Source organism: Girardinichthys multiradiatus, chromosome 18 (genome assembly GCF_021462225.1).
Source record: "Girardinichthys multiradiatus isolate DD_20200921_A chromosome 18, DD_fGirMul_XY1, whole genome shotgun sequence".
In the NCBI taxonomy this organism is placed as follows: domain Eukaryota; kingdom Metazoa; phylum Chordata; class Actinopteri; order Cyprinodontiformes; family Goodeidae; genus Girardinichthys; species Girardinichthys multiradiatus.
Window position 1 is genome coordinate 44,441,213 of NC_061810.1, and position 16,836 is coordinate 44,458,048.

General features: G+C 41.3%; 1 protein-coding gene across 1 annotated transcript in view; it reads right to left on the bottom strand.

Moving 5' to 3' along the window:
- Positions 1–1,796: 1,796 nt before the first annotated feature.
- cdon (cell adhesion associated, oncogene regulated) overlaps positions 1,797–16,836 on the bottom strand; it is a 43,818-nt gene continuing 28,778 nt past the window's right edge. Inside the window, exons 10-19 of the mRNA XM_047391996.1 lie at positions 14,901–15,020; positions 14,163–14,366; positions 13,878–14,059; positions 12,123–12,228; positions 9,063–9,185; positions 8,786–8,977; positions 6,644–6,936; positions 6,474–6,553; positions 4,512–4,741; positions 1,797–2,941 (exon numbers count right to left, since the gene is read on the bottom strand). Of these exons, the coding sequence (XP_047247952.1) occupies positions 2,802–2,941; positions 4,512–4,741; positions 6,474–6,553; positions 6,644–6,936; positions 8,786–8,977; positions 9,063–9,185; positions 12,123–12,228; positions 13,878–14,059; positions 14,163–14,366; positions 14,901–15,020 (1,670 nt within the window). The 3' untranslated portion in view covers positions 1,797–2,801. The remainder of the gene's footprint in view (positions 2,942–4,511; positions 4,742–6,473; positions 6,554–6,643; positions 6,937–8,785; positions 8,978–9,062; positions 9,186–12,122; positions 12,229–13,877; positions 14,060–14,162; positions 14,367–14,900; positions 15,021–16,836) is intronic.

Below are 16,836 nucleotides of genomic sequence, written 5' to 3' on the forward strand. Positions count from 1 at the left end.
TTCTTTTTATCAGCCTGTCTCTATATTTGCACTTCATAAGCCTACATAACTACAGGGTCGTTGGCTTTCATCCAACTACAACATGGTCTTTTTGTGGTTTGGGACATCTCAAAAAAAAAAAAAAACACTCGAGGCTGAATCGAGAAAGCTAACAACACACTGCCTGATTCATGGGGTTTCATTCATTCATGGTGTGCTGTAGAGGAAGAGAATGGTGGGCGGACTGGCGTTAACAGGTCGGATATGCAGCAAAAAGGGGTAAAATTCCATGCTGGACAATGAGCTTTCTTGTTCGCATGGGCTCCTTCCTAAAGGGGTGTAGCCGTGTGGGTGGAGGGGTGCAGGGCAAGGCAGAAGCAGAGTGCCGACTGACGGACGTGAGATGTGGAGAAGCTCAATTAAGAGACAGCCTTAACCCTTATCTCGGTCTCATCAGGCCGGGCTGCATCTGTCAGCATCCCCTCTCCTCCCTTCCCTGGACCATTTTTCTTTCACTTCTGGCTTCATTTTCAACGCCATTGTTGTGTTCCTCTTTATTTCAAAGAACAGGAGACTGCATTGAACTTAAAGTTGAAAGCAAGCTTAACGAGACCTTGTAGAGAGAAGCCAGTTCTGTGGACCTTTAGTTACTTCTTGTTTTTGTTTCAAACCTTTAAAAAAAAGTACAGAGGACTGAGCCTGCCTGTTCCTGAGAAAGAAAAGGAACATTTTCTGCCAACCTTAATGGCACTACTGCCGCTATCAGATCTAAAAATAACAGCCAGAAGAGGCAGGGCCCTTCTCAGCAGAGACTCAATCCAGGAATATACCGTATGCACCATCGCAGAGGAGAGGGTGTCAGGCAGGTCCGGGCCTGAGAACTGAGCGCAGACATTACCAAGCGTTTGGAAGGCCTGCACCGCAGTCATCCTCAGTGAAGCACAGCATAGCAAAGCTTTTCATCTGCTCACTGCAGTCACCCGGCATGGCAGGCAGATTACTCTGAAGCAAATACATGGATTGGGCTTTTACAGCAGGGTTAGAAAATCTGTTTCATGAATCAGAAACTATTCAAAAAGCTTTTGACTTTTTATGTTAGCAGAAGCATTTTCTTCTTCACACTGCTGAAATGTTCAGCAGAAAGTCCCATCTATATTCCTCATAGATGTTGATGAAAAGGATTCCTGAACCATGATGCTGCCACTGCCAAAAGAACACTAAAATATTACCTGCTATCCCAATGAATTTCTGGTCTAAATCATTGGGTTTAAGACTTCTTTATACATCATCTTTTTATAAAACTATATTCTCATTTAAAGTTGAAATGTGCACTTTGGCTACTATATTTATCGTGAATATACATTTCCTAAATGTTCTGAACTTTATTCTTGTAAAGCAGATTTGAGGGTCTTTGCTGTTTAACAGTCACAGAGTTTTGTTGAAATTTCTAGGGCAATTTTACTGGGGCAAAGAAGACAAGGTAAAATGGCATTGGTGATGCCTCTGGGTCACAACATTCACGTTGCATAAACCTCTGTTGCTAATGTTGGAAGGGAGATTAAAAAAAGCACACTTCTGGGTATTTGTAAATTCTGTGCACCTGCTTTCTAATGTTGCCCTGGGCAACTGCCCAAATATCCCATAATCAAAAAAGTGCCACTGATTATGTAAAAAAATGTGATGCAGTGTTTTGGGTAAAAGGAAAGACTATAAAGACCCTCATTCTTCACAAACTGCCATTTTGAACTACACAACAAGCTGACGGGTTTACTGAACATCCTCTACAGGATAAAATAAATGGCTTTAAAATAAGCAAATAACGTTATTTAGCTTTTCTTTAATTCTTTGTGTTGACACCAGAAAACCATGTTTTTCCACCCAATATCACAATCTCGCATCAGCACATAAAATATTTCAAGACCAAAAACGTCAATAGTTTATGTCTAAATCCATATATTTCGTTTGCTGCTAATCTTTTTTCATGGTTTGGTTGCAGATTTGCTGTGTGAACACACTTTACATCCTTTAGCATCCACAGATTAGTATCAGAGGGCAGGTCGGACATTGGGGTTCAGTGTTAATGCAACTGCTTCACTTCTCCAACAGATTGGGGCCAGAAAGGTCAACGCTGCTCTCAAAGCAACCGTGCATTTTGTGGAAAGTGATGAGCTATCGAGTATCCAACGAAGCACGGAGCAGCCGGCCTGATCTGAACAGTACAGGGAGTGTTCCCGGCGTTCAGGGGTCACTGCAGTGGAACAGCCCATTGCCGAGCCACATCAAAGGCCTGCCAGAAATATGGATGGGTTTGGATCGCAGCTGGGAAATTCAGCGGGCCCTGCACATGAAGGAGGGAAAGAAAGACATTCTGAGGGGACTGCCGCTTGTCTCCCATATCTTCTTTTTATATTATTACAAAACTTTACACAGACAGTCGCTAATCTCCATCTGGAGTGGGACACCAAGGGACAAAACAACAAAAATAAAAAATATTTCTCATCCAAGAGGCATAAATAATATAAAAGGAAAACTTTTTTTTTAAACAGATACATTCATATGAAATAATATTTCACTACTACAAAAAATAAATAAGTCATCTAAAAAGTTCTTGATGTTTCATGAGTTTTCCCTCCAGTGGGATGAAGAGTTTTTTGTTTTTTTTGTTTCCTTTTCATCTCCGAGTCTTTTCACTCCTTGACATCACTCATCTCGTCTCAGTCCAACAGTTCTGAGTCCTTTTCACCGTAACATGCAGTGTCTCTGACTGTCCTCCACCGCCGTCCTCCCACCTCCCGGTTTCTTCACTGGTGTCCGGGTTGTGCTCAGGCCTCCTGCGGCCCGGCCTGGATCAGCTCTCTAACCAGGCTGGTCTTGGAGATCCACCCGGGCTTCTCGTCGCAGTCCAAGTCCGGCAGGCCAAGCCCGTCCCAGGAAACCACGCGATCCTCCTGTTCCTCCTCGACTGCAAAAAGATGGAGAAAAAGAGACAGAGATGAGACGGTTTTGCAGTTTTTACTTGAAAAAACGACTAGCTCTAACCAGTGTAATTTGTGGCTTTGCTGCAAAGTTTGTATGCAAACACGAGAAATGCTGATGATATGAAACCAAAAGTATTTACACCCTTAAACTTTTTCTGAAATTCTCCAGAACAAGCTTCAATGTGAGCTAAAAGCTGTGGCGTGCACTTGCATTCAGCCCCCCTTTACCCTGATACCCGTAAATAAAATCCAGGGCACAATGTGTGTCATTTAATGTAAGTATAAATCTAGCCCAGTAGGTATGTAAGAGAACATTAATGACCAAAGAGCTTAATGAAGACTAGGAATACCACAGACAGGTCAGGGAAAAATGTGTGGAGAAGTAAAAGGAGCGCAAAAATATGAGAAGCAGACAGGTGGTCCATGGTTACTCTGGAGAAGCTGCAGAGATCCAAATCTCAGGTAGGAATATCTGAATGCAAACCAATTGTTGGTAAGGCACTCCACAGACCTGGCCTTTATACAAAAGTTGCAAGAAGAAAACCATTGAAAGAGAGCCATAAAAGGTCCCACTTAAATTTAGCTGCAAGCCATGATGACAACAGAGCAAACATGTGGCCTACATATGTACATACGTCATGTGTAGTTTATAACTAATACTGCACATAATTCTGAACATCCCTAATGTGAAATATGGCGGTGGCAGCATCATGCTGTTGAGATGTTTTTCCTCAGGGCGGACAGGGAAGCAAGTCAGAGTTGACTGGAAGATGGATGGAGCTAGAAACAGGACAATCCTGGAAGAAAACCTGTTAGGCTGCAGAAGACTTGAGACTCACCTTCCAGGACCCTGAACATTCAGCCAGACCTACAATGGAATGGTGTGAGACTGGTCTAGTTAAAGTCAAGGCCTAAATCAAATTAAGAATCTGTAGCATGTCTGGAAAATTGCTGTTTCCAGATGCTCTCCATTAAACCTGACCTTCAACCTTAAAAATGTAAGGCTGTGGACGTGCAAAGCTGGTAAATGCACATTCCAAAAAGCTTGCAGCTGCAACTGCAGCAAAAGGTGGATTTACAAAGCACTGACAACATGCCACTCTCGTAGAGCACAACAGGTTACAAACTGAGGCGCATAAAAGCTACACGGAAGTGTCTGCAACGCCAGGTATCATGACAGCAGTTAGGAGACGACGTGGAGAAAAGAAGATAAAACTAATCTGCTACTGGTTGCTCAGTCAGGCATGTTGAATTCATACAAGCTGCATTAAAGCAGCAGGGGAATCAGGCCAATCACTTCTTAACTAAAATGTCTGTGGCGTGCAACACTCTCAGGACAAGAGACTTCAACTGGCTCATTATGTTGCTTTTAAAGCTACAAGCATCTGTCTGATAGATTGATCATCCGGTGATTCAGTTAAAACATTAAAATGTGTTTTTTTGTTTTACATCTTGCTTCATAACACAATGTGATGAGTTTTTGATTCAAAGCAACTTTCGGCAATAATCTGATGGGCAGCAAACATGCGTTAAAATGAAAAGCGTCTCAGGCACCAGTGCTATCCCCTGGAGAGTTTTCATTGTTCCGGATCAGACAGCAGGAATGCTGGGAGGGCAAGGACTCCCTGTTCCCGTCAGGCGTCTGGAAGCCTGCGTCAGCCTCCGGATCCGAGACGTGGCACTGTGGGGAAACCTGGCCTAAAGGAACCATCTCCAGCCCATCCTGCTGGCAGGGAGCCATGCGGTGCATTAAGGGTAGAGCGGCGTTGGTCTTATTGTAGCATCTGGTCAGAGACGGGATGAGATGGAGATGCAGATTAATAAGATGCAGAGTGAGCTTTCTCCGTAAACGGTAAACTTTTATGCTGACAGAAACAATGGAGAACACAACAATAAGCCTAGAACTCTGGCACAGCTGCAGGAATGGTTTCAAATAGACTGAAAGAACTGTGACATGTTGTGGTTTTATAGCAGAATGTTGCACGCAGTAAGCTTTCTTAAGTTTCCCCGAACTCAACGTCACTCCATCGGTACATGATGGGATTGTGACCCACCCCCCCCCCCCCCACCCCTTTCTCAGCAGCTGGAGGTAAATAAACGAGAGCTCATTAGGTCTGCTGGCTGGATGCACACAGAGTAAACTGTGATGCTGGGGACCCTTAAATACATAAACAAGGCAAGCAGGAGGCCGAAGCTGCATCTGTGCCTGTGTGTGAGAGTCTGTTTGGGCCTCGTAAGCGCTTGATTTCACCTGCATCTGATAAAATGTGAGGAATGTTCAATATTTTCAGCAGAATTTTAATTTGAAAGATCCATTACATTTTTATGATATTGTCTTGTTCAACTGCAGATCTCAATGAATCTTATTGAGATTTAATTTTACAGACCAACACCAAGTAGTGCATTATTGCAAAAGGGATGGAAATAGATACATATTTTAAAATTATTTACAAATAAAATCTAAAAAGTGTGGCATGCCCTCCTGAACTAGTACTTTGATGAACCACCTTGATTGCTATTACAGCTGCAGGACTTTTGGGCTTCTGCTCTTTCTTCTATGCACCCAGTCTGACTGGATGGAGAGCCTCTTTCAATATTAATCTTCTTGGTTTTTGCAACAGATCCTTAGATGTAGGTCTGGACTTTGACTGGGCCATTCTAACACATAAATATGCTTTGCTTTAAACCACTACATTGTAGCTCTGGCTGTATGTTTAGGGTGGTTGTCCTGTTGGAAAACGAACTTCAACTCTTCTCTTCTCACCTTTTGCAGCCTCTACCAGGTGTTCCCTCCAACACTAATCTGTAATTAGCTCCACCCATCTTCCCTTCAACCCTTACCAGCTTCCCTGTCAGTTCTGAAGAGAAGCATCCCCACAATATTATGCTGCCACCACTATATTTCAGAGTGAGGGTGGTGTTAGGCTTCCACCACATGTAGATGTCTGCCACGTGAGCTGTGGATCTCTGCAGCTACTCTACATTTACCATGGTCTCCTCCTCTGATTAATGTTCCCCTTGCCCATCCTGTCAGTTTAGGTGGACCAGTCTTGCACATGCCTTGGTAGGTTTGCAGTTGTGCCATACCCTTTCCATTTTCAGATGATGGGTTGAACAGAGCTCTGAAAGATGTCCAAAGCCTGGGATAAAGTTTTACAACCTACCCCTGCCTTAAGCTTCTCCATGATCTAACCCTTGACCTCTCTAGTGTGATCCTTAGTCTTCAAGATGCTGTTTGTTCTCTTATTGTCTCTAACAAACCTCTAAGGCACTGGATTTTATTTAGTACTTTAAAAAGGGAGCTGAAATAAATGCACACCACACTTTTCAGATTTTTTATTTAAGACTTTAAAAACGTACGTAACATTTTAATTTCACATTTAAATAATACACCACTTAGCAGTGGTATTTAGTATAAACTTTTTCAAGGTACTGCACATGAACTGGATGTTTTATTTAAGAGAAAAAACTTCAATGCCATCAGTGCCTGATTAAATGACCAACATATTCTCCCACCTGTTGTTGTTGCAGAGGTTCTGGCAGCTCATACAATCCGACGTCTCCTTCTGTGGAAGAGCTGTGTACATGTTTCCACCCTTACAAGACAACACAAATGTCTGATTTAGCCAATTCCAACTAAACAAATGTATAAATCTGTCAGTTATGGTTTGCAGCAGAGGACTCACATTCAGGTGGTGGTGAGAGTGTGAGTGCTCGCAGTCGTGGGTACTGTGAGGCGGCGAGCCTTCGTGGCCGTGTGGGTGGCCAGGTGAGATGAAGCCGTTGGACCCATTGAGAAGCGCCAAGCCGTTGGGGACTTTGTGGTGGAGGTGATGGCACCCCTGAGGTAGCATCTGGCTACTGTAGCCCCCATGGACGCCTCCGTTCATGCGACCACCACCTGTCGTCAGCGTGGTGTACTCAAGAACGTGGCCGTTTAGGTCTGCCGGCTGGTACAGGTAACCAGGAGGGTCATATTCTGCAAGGTGGGGCATAGGGAGAGAGTTTGGCCTCTTCAACGTTTAAAAGCAAATATTATTAGAAGGTCAAAATTATTGTGTGTGGAAAATGTAATATTTGTTACAATGAGTTATTGTTACTGATTTTCACTTGATTTTTTTCTTTAATGTAATTAATGAGATGTTGGTAAACTCCACTAAACTATTTGCAACCTTCATTTGCTGGGTGTTCATCATTAATTCTTAGAAGCAAATGACTGGTTCACACGGCAGGATTTTTAATTGTCGGTTGATTTTCACAACCTAAGACCCCACACACGATGATAAAAATTGTAGGTAAAACAGGTGTGGTCCTACAGTGTGTGGTGTCCAGATACATGGCTAGCACAACACACCACACACGAACAGATTTCACTCGCAAACGTGCAGTAGAAATGCTGCAGTATCTAGTAGGGCCACCTATCAACATCAGTTGCAGAGATTGTTGACCTTGGAGGAATATTTCAGGTTTTTAAAGGTTTGGTGAGAGTATCTATGACTAGTCAGTATCTCACCTGCAGCAGACAGCAGACATTTGGAGAATCATGGAGCATTTCTTATTGAGTTGAGTTAATAGCAACTTCTAAAAGGACCAATTAAAAGGTTAATTCAACTCATATCTCAAACTTCAAAACACTTCCTAGCAGTTGGCAGCAGAGCAGACCCTATTGAGCTTACCCGCTCTGAATAGGCAACTGATGCAAAAGCGATGCAACGGAAAAATCCAAACTAAAATGTTTTAGTTTGAAGTTGTTTCAGTTGGTGGAAATTAGCTCCTAGTGTTTCCTGCTCTGTGTTGCTTTTATCTTCACTCCTCTGTGACAATTTAGCCCTGAGCTCACTCTAACGACTCTTGTTTTAGAGGTAAGATACTGACTGCTGACAACTACACCAGAAAACCTGCGATTTAACTCGATTTAAAAGAAAGTCAGTTTGATGGTCTACTTCCAGCTCATTTTTTCGATAATTGTGTGAGTATCTGCATCTTTCTTTCTTCTTTCAATGTGTGCTGAAATTTATCAGGGTAACCTGTATTTCTCATTGACATTTAACAGCACAGAAACTACATAGAAAAACTACAAAAAGATGCTAACGTAGCTCATTAAAAAAAAATGAGTGGCAACTTTTTTGGTAAAAAAGGTTTAGCAGAAACTGCTCATAATGACCGACAGAATCTGATGTGACAGTATTTGTTTCTCACAGCTGGACTGTGAATAATAATTGTTCACCAAAAATGATTGATTATTGATGTAAGTTGATGTTTGCCTTATTTTTCCTGAAACTGAGCTAATTTTTAAGCAAACATGAGGTTTATGTGATTATCAAGCAAAGATTTATTCTATGCAACCTGGAGAATATGATCTGATTAATTGTTAATACCAACAGCCAGAAATGTAGGTTTACAGAGATGACAATCGTATTTATCTGATTCATCTATAATGAAAGGTAAGGTTCCTCATCTAGTTGTTCACTCTGACTGCACAAAGTTTATGTTTTCCAGTAAATAAGCTTACCTTCACCTGAGAAGGCCCAATGAATGATGGGAAACAGGCTACAGAAAGTGTGGACCTCTGACTCTTTTTCAAATTTCCTCCCAAGCTTTAAAACCCACAACTATTTCCACATCCAAACGGTCAAGGAGCGAGTGTACCGAATTCCAAGCCAAGATTTTTGCAAGCACCTCGGGATCTGTACATGCACTGGGAACGAACACTTGGAATATGACTCACAAGCCTCCGTGGAGCCAACGTTTATTAAAAGAAATGAACCCATTGTTGTGTGGACATAGCTTTGTGGCAGATATGTTAAAAAAATAGCAAAAAGTCTCACTGTTCATGTTGTTCTGCTGCCGATTCCTCCACAGACACATGGCGATGAAGGACAGCAGGATGAGCACCATCACTCCCAGCACGCAGCCCACAATCCGGTACAGCAGACCTCCAGGGGGGCTCGGGGGGTCTGGAGGGTGCGGACCAGGAGGGGTGAAGGGGTGCTGACTGGGCGAGCCTGGAGACTGACGAGCTGCAGCGGAGAGGATGAACAGAAGCTTTTAAAGATCACACATTATCAATGTTAGAGGCTCGGCTGAAACTCGCTTCGTTCTTACCTCTGGTCTCACAGATCATGACGTTGCTGTAGTCGCTCTCCCCACCACCGTTGAAGCACTGCATTTTAATGTCATAAGAGGTCTCTGGCTGCAGGTGGCCAATCATGTGCCAGGTTTTCACACCTAAAACAACCAAATAAATGACGAATGCCAGAGTTACATATCAATCAAGTCATGGTTCCAACACAGTTGTAATGTAAAGATTCCAGACTGTTCCATACTCAAATATAATGCATTTTCAGTCATATTAGACCATTTTTTAATGTTAAATTAAAAAAGGAATGAATTATGGAAGATATTTCTAGGGTTCAGATGAAAGAAGGACACAAGGAAAGGATGGAATGAATGAAATAAATAACGGCAGTGGAAGGAAGGAAGGAAGCAAGGCAGGCAGGCAGGCAGGAAGGAAGGAAGGAGTCTGGACATGCCTTTTTCATACTTCTGGAAAATTGTTAAATCTTACAGTTTCATACAGTTTCAGACTTCCAGGCTCCAAAGGAACCTTATACAGTATATTAGAGAAGGTCTAAACCACAAATAATTTTCTGCATATTCTCCCTTCAAGGAGCCAGAATCTATTAATCGAGAGATTTTCTTTGGTCTTTAGCTGCTCTCATTTTCGGTCCAGTCCCTGTTCATAACCACAACAGCAGACTGCCATAGACCAAGCAGGACCCAGACAGTTGTTTCACTCTGGTCCAGCTCCATATATGGCCGCTTCATGTTTGCTCTGGCTTGCCTCCAGTATTCCCACTCCGTACATTCCCCATGGCTGCACAACCACACACTGTCACACCGCGACGCGCTGTGGAATCACACACGAGACGTGTGGAAACGCTACATTTCCAACAAATGAGGCTGAAATAAGCTGCTGTTTATGGTCTGAGTGGGGCATAGTGACCCACTGAATGTGCTGTCACTGCCTAAACGTATGTTTTTACACACGGAAGTCTTGATGTTAAGAAATATTTATGTATGTTAATAATTAGTGGTATTCAGACCAATTTTTTTTTTTAATCTTAAATCACTTTTAAAAAGGAGGAAATGAGATGGAACAAATGAAATCTGTATATAAATTTATTTATATTGCGTATAGTTTGTGCATAAATATTTAAAACTTGCTTTTTCTTGAGTATAAGTTGCTTTGGATTTCAGCATCTGCCAAATGCACGAACATAAAATAACTTAAACCAGTGTGAGGCAACAATGAATTTTCAGATTGCAGATTTATAAATTTAGCATTAGACAGTTTTTTTTTGTTGTTGCCATATTTTCCATCCAAACAACAACAACTGTGTTTATGTGGGGAAATTACTACTGGGTGCATCAGTTTGCCTGATCAGCTGAGACTCAGTTTTTCTCCCATATTTATTTATATAAATCCAGGTTTACCAAGACCTGAGTAAACATTTGGGTTAGATCCTTCTGACATCGGATTTATTATTTTTTATCAATTTATCTTTGGAAAGAATAAGAGAGACATAGTTCTGTAACTGTTTTGGTTCATTTCTAGTATTTAGTTTTATTGTTAGCATTTCAATATGAAGACAGTTATCAATTCAGCAAAATATTTCAAATGACATACTTTATAGTTTATAAAGAGATAAACAAAGTATAGTTCTGTAGATTTGACAAACTTCCTGTAAGTCCAAAGTGATTTTAATATTGTTTCACAGTGTAAAAGCTGTGAAATGCTTTGTTCACCGGGATTTTATCCCAACTGCAGCTGTCTGTCCTTTTCTGATGCCTCAAAAGAGCAAAATCCCTTTAGTAAAGTTACAGTTACACTTTTCCATAGACTTTGTGATGACTCCAAGTAAGTTCTGAAATGTAGTTGCTGTGACTAGCTTTTAGTTTTAATGATAGGAGACTGACGCCCGCACTGACCCCATGAGAAAGACCACGCTCAACACAGCGGCCGTAGGATGAGTTTCTACTCACCCTGTTTAGGACTTCACAGTAAAATGGGGGCAGGGTAAATGAAAGTTTTGGGAAAGAAAGTTCTGTGTCTTTACTGAGCCAGGTTAACCCTGTGCTGGAGCAGCATCGTAATCCGTTTAGTGACAAAATTGATGTTGCTGTCACAATAAATAGATGATTCAGGATCCGGACATCATCGCTGTGTGAGTTAAATAGGACACAATCACAGTACAAATGCAGATCATGTAATTTTGATTAAATGTAGTTATTTTACTGCACATTAAAGCTACTGGGTTTTCATGCATCTATATTTGGCATTGATTTTATTAGCTTATATTCAGATCAGGTACAAGCAAATATCTCCTAGTAAATGACCCAGGTTGGTACTGGGGCTAAAAAAGACCTCTGCCTGGAGGTGAAACACCCCAACGTAGACTACTGTTTTTTGTACCTAAAAAGGATGGGTGAAAAATGACCCAAAGTGCAGGGGTGAAGGGGCAAAATGACCAGCACACTCTCTAAACTGGTGAAACTGGTATGTTGTCTGCATTTCAAACTAAAGAATATATGTAGGTCTCTAGTGAGAGGAAGTGTGAAATCATCCATAAGCTGGAAAGAAATCCTTTCAATTTTATGCATTAAAATTTTATGATTAAAATGATTTGGTGAGTGTTTAGTCCTAAACTTTACTGACTGACATTTTTAGCTGTTTTGATATTTTGAAGTCCAGCCAGGCTGCAGGTTTGTCCCCAACACCGATGACTGAGTGGAAATCCAAATGCTCAGATGTTGCAGAATCGTGTTGAGTAAATAGATCCCTTCCCTTCCCTTACTGCACCATGCTCAACTGTTAGCATTCCAGGCAGCAACCGGAGCCCCTTTCCTCTGGACAGGCTCTGGTTACAGCTCCGTACCATTAGCTGGCAACCATTTATTAAAAACTGACCTCAGAAGACACCGTGTCTCTATAAATCAAAGGGGCAGAGATGTCCCCTCTTTCACTACTCCCAGTATCTGTTACCTTTCCAGCTCCCTGTTTATCTGCCCACTCCGAGGTTACATGTACGTCAGGACGAGGCTGTCGACAAACACTTTGTGAACTCAATCTGCAGTGCGCTTTCAGCTCACTGTTTCTCTCACCTTCCACCAGATCTCGCTTGTAGTCGCTGTCATTGTCGCTGTCTGTTGGTCTGTAGTAGATGTAGAAGCCTTGGATCGGCGTGTTGTTGTTACTTGAGGGGTCGTACTGGAAGGAAAAAACAGATTTGTTAGACTACAGAAAATCAGAGGGCAATTACAACCCAAAGCGGGGACAGTTTCTCCCACAGCTAATGGCGGGCCTCGTTATCAGCAGATGGTGATTGCACTGTCTGCCCGAAGCTCGGGGAAATAATGAGGCTGGGTGAAGTTAAGCGCAGAAAATGAGGGGAACTATCTGCTTCCATCGGCAGCTCAAACAGCAGAACCAGAACAAAGGGGGAATTTTCTTCTTTAATGAGCAAAGCCACTTATTGAACGATCTGAGTCTTCGTTGCAACAGGAAGCAGCTCAAACAGGTAATGCTGCTGTAAAACACAAGCAATCACCCAGTTTAGGTGATGTCACAGTGAACATTTTTACACAGAGAGAAACCAACTGAGCTAAAATACGTCATGTTTCTAACTCTTGTTTCAATATTTTGCTTCTCTACTGCATTAAATTATTTTTGGAACACAGACTGCAACATGTGACGTCACCTGTTGGTTTGTCCGGCTTTTGACCATATTTGGTGAAGTGGGTGGAGCTTAGGCCTGACACCTCAAATCTGATTGGATGAAAGTTAAGCGTATTTTACATTTTAAATAGAAATAAACAGAGAAACAGTCTAGTGGGCCAATATAATTAAGCCCTGATTGGGTAGTTTTAAGATCAGAGCGCTAAATCTAGGCGCTAACAATGAAACTCTTCAGTGTGGAAGTTGCAAATAAGTGAAGATAACTTAAAGTTAGCCATGTCACTCCCACGTTTACAGCTAAATATTTATTCTAATCAAAAATTGTTTATAATGATCTTTTAAAACAGTTACATTTATAATTTAAAGTGGAAAAATTGTGAAATCATAATCCAAAATCAGTATCGGGTGGTCAAAGCTTATTGGTGCATTTCTGATGCTTAATAATCTTATAAAACAAACTCAGATATTAAACAAACTCGTATCCTAATAGTTGAACAGTATTAAGCACCAGTGATGGTTGGGATTCAAACTGACAACCTTTGAATCTCTCCTTTGCTGACTACATAAAAGTTCAGATCATTGTTGATCCATGCGTGAATTTGGACTTCTTCTTTTTCTCATTTGCGCTTCGGTCACTCTGTGACCTTCGGCATTGTGGACATTATCATGTGTGTCCAATGTGAGAATTTGCTGCTGTGAGACTCTGTCCAACTGGCAAAATTTTACATTAGCATGAAAAATACAAGTTCATAACACCTGCAAAATATTAGCCAGCAATTACTGCACTCCAAACAGTCTTTTGCGATAATGATAATGTACACGCTGATATTGTGCAGCCTTATTGGGTGCCATTTTAAAATAACACAGAGGTTCTCAGGCCTATTCTACATTAGTGAGCTGCTTATGTCTCTTTATCACAGTTTGGGGGCTCAGTATTTCATTTTTGACTAATGCAACTAAAGAATGAACAGGTAGGTTTTGAGCAGGCTCATTTCTTACTATTTACTGTACCTCCAAAAGCAAGATTTCCATCCTGTCCTCATTTATCAAATGTTTTATAATCGGGCAAACGTAACAGCATATTTGGATAACCACTAAATTAACAAGAGGGAAAGCTAAAATAAACTCCACAGCCAGTTTCTCAAGGTTTCAAATTAAAAGGTTTGGTTTGTCCAACTCACAGTCCAGCGCAGCATGATCTGTGTGTCACTGATGGCGTCTGTCGCTAAGATGTGAGGTCCGACCACCGGACGGTCGGCCTTGCGAGGGCTGGCCGGGGGTACCTGGTACGGCTTCGAAGGAGTGCTGGGGAGACTGTCGCCGTATGTGTTTGAGGCCAGAACTCGAAACTTGTAGGTGGACCCTGGCAGACGAAAACAAGGATCCACAAGCTGTTAATGTAGAAAAAAAATCAGGTGGAGTTAATTAAATTTTCCTGACAAATCTAAAAAAAAAAAAAACCACACCAGGCTCCAGATTCCGGATTTCCACAGACAGCTTCAGAGGTGAGATATTGTCTGCCGCCTTGTGCCACTCCGTGATGCGTCCGAGCCTGTACTCCACACGGAATGATGTGATCGGAGAGCCACCGTTGGCTCGCGGGATCCATGCCACGTACACCGAACTGTCAGTGGCCGTGGAGATGGTTGGACGGTCGGGAGCCTCAGGAACTGTGATGGAAACAAATAAACCTTTAAGCTAGGACTCACTCAGGGCACAGATTTGCAGTATTTGCTATTTGCATGCAGATTCATGCAAGATGTTTACATGGAAAGAACAGATCACAGAGAAGCTGGAGGACGTATACTCACTATCAGGGCTCTTAGTCACAGAGATAGAAGCAGGGGGGTGCAAAGAGAAGAGGGTTAGCTGAAGAAAGAGACGAACCCTCAAGCAAAGAAAGCTTGGTAGCAAAGTGAGTAAAACATGCAGACAATGTCACGCTAATGCTGTGTGCAGTCTGACAGATTTTCTGCTTACAGCATTTCTCTTCCAAAGAGTTGTTACATGCTGTCAGCTGCTGGTTCACTGTTTGTGCTTCGATGAATGCAGAAAAAAAGCAGACCTCTTTTTTTTTTAAACATTAAGGCCTGAGATGTATGCAGCTGGCTTTCAGAAACCCCAGCCTCCCTTTTCCAGTCAGGGTCTGCTAAATCCAGAATGATATGAATCTGCAGACAGTCAGCGATCCAGTCTACACCTACCCCTGTCGTGCAGGACAACTCCATAGATTGTCTTTGTAGGTTTGTCTTCTGGAACCTTGGGTGGAATTGGGATGATGGAAGGCTTGGAAGAATTCTTATTACTGGAAGAGCTGGTCTTTTCTGGAAACAAATATGAAATAAATAGCTTGGAATGAGACAACAGTAACAGCAGGAACTAGCAGACGTTTTGAAAAACAGGTGAGGTGGGTCTCAATGTGGTGAAATGAATGTGATTTTTTGAACCATCAAGTATTGTCCCATCTTTGAAGTGTGTTTGCCACTTTTGATGCACACCCGTTCTGATTAGTGCATGTTTATTGGGAGCAAGGGTGTGTAATCCACAGTGTTCTGCTGCATCAAAACAGGTTACTGTTACTATAAAGTAACCATTGCTTTTTCTTTAATTGTGTTTTCATATATAATAATCAACGGATCATCTGGGAATGAAATTTCAGTGTTCTAAGAATGCTTTTAAGTGGTCAAATAGCAACACTATCACTATCGGCAAGCAGAAGTTTCACTTTTCATTTTCAGCAGCAACATGATGCAGACTGCAGTTAAGAAATTGCTTTATTCATAACTTTGGACTTTCAAGCTATCGAGCATAGAGTAGGAAAATATACATTCCAGAAAATAAACGGAGAGGCTTCTGCTACAGTTTAGCCAACAACGCTAATAGCTAAAACCGCTAATGAAAATAGTTAAAATGTAGCAACTTTTCAGACAACTTTACAATATTTCACACCCCAGTAAGGCTACAGTGTTGATAGCAGCAGCTTCTTCAAACTACCATTGTTAGCTAATGAAGTGTGTTGTGTTGCCGTTTCACTACCATTTCAGCAATTTGTTTAATGTTAAGATTGGCACAAAACGATCCTTCCATGGCTCATTATGTAATTCTTAAACTTCTAAACTGAAAGTTATCATACAGTGAGAATGTATTTTTAATGAGCGTAAGATCCCTTATTTAACTCAGATATTATCTAAACTCTCACAAATCTGTGCTCTCACATAAAAAAGGCATTTCTAGCTTATAAATATCCTTTCCTCTCCCTTTAACCTAGGTTTCTGCAGATTTAATGCCTGTTGCACAAATATCTTTTCTTCTTCTTTACGTCCTGCTCATGCTCAAACGTCCTAGTGGGTAAAATATGCTCTTCGCTGGAGTTAACAACTGGCCAGTACTGTCAAAATCACACTGTCACTTTATAGGCTGTAACTGTTACCAGGCAGAGTTACCGCTTTGTTCCAGAGAGAGAACGAAGAAAATCTGCAAGCGGACAAAGTTTCATCCCCACAGAGAAAGTTACAGCATGAGGCGCAGGAATCAAATAGCAGAATAACATTAAATTTGAACACAGAACAATATTTCTGAGCAGGAGCAGAGCATATTTGTAAACAAGAAAGATTATTCTGAGTGTAAGAGTGGAGTTTTGAGAAAGAGCACAACAGTATGTGAAAATGAAAATAGAGGAATCTAGCTCTTAATTTGAAAATGTTTGCTCTTATTTAATGAAAAGAAATTCCCTCATCTGGCGAGAATCTTATGATGACCAATGCACAGTTAAGAATAAAATAGGAAAAACACAAATTAAATACAATTTTGGTTTTTCGGGGTTTTTTTTTAAGCTGCGCAGTAAGAGCTTACATTTTTTTTATATGCATAGGATTTTCATGCAAATACTTAAAAACATAATGTGAACAACAAAAAAAGCAGAAGTTTAAGACTGTTTTTTAATGGTTCTGAATATTCATAAGGTCATTGATGTGGTTTTGGGAATGCCTTAAAAGTCTCCAACCATGAAAAATTTTGTAAGTTTTGTCTGTGTACACAACTGCTGTTTTTAATCATGAGTCGTTTTTCTTATATTTATGTCTCCAAATTGATTAATTTCCACTATAACCAACTTGACATAAACCACTTCCAGTTCAGAGA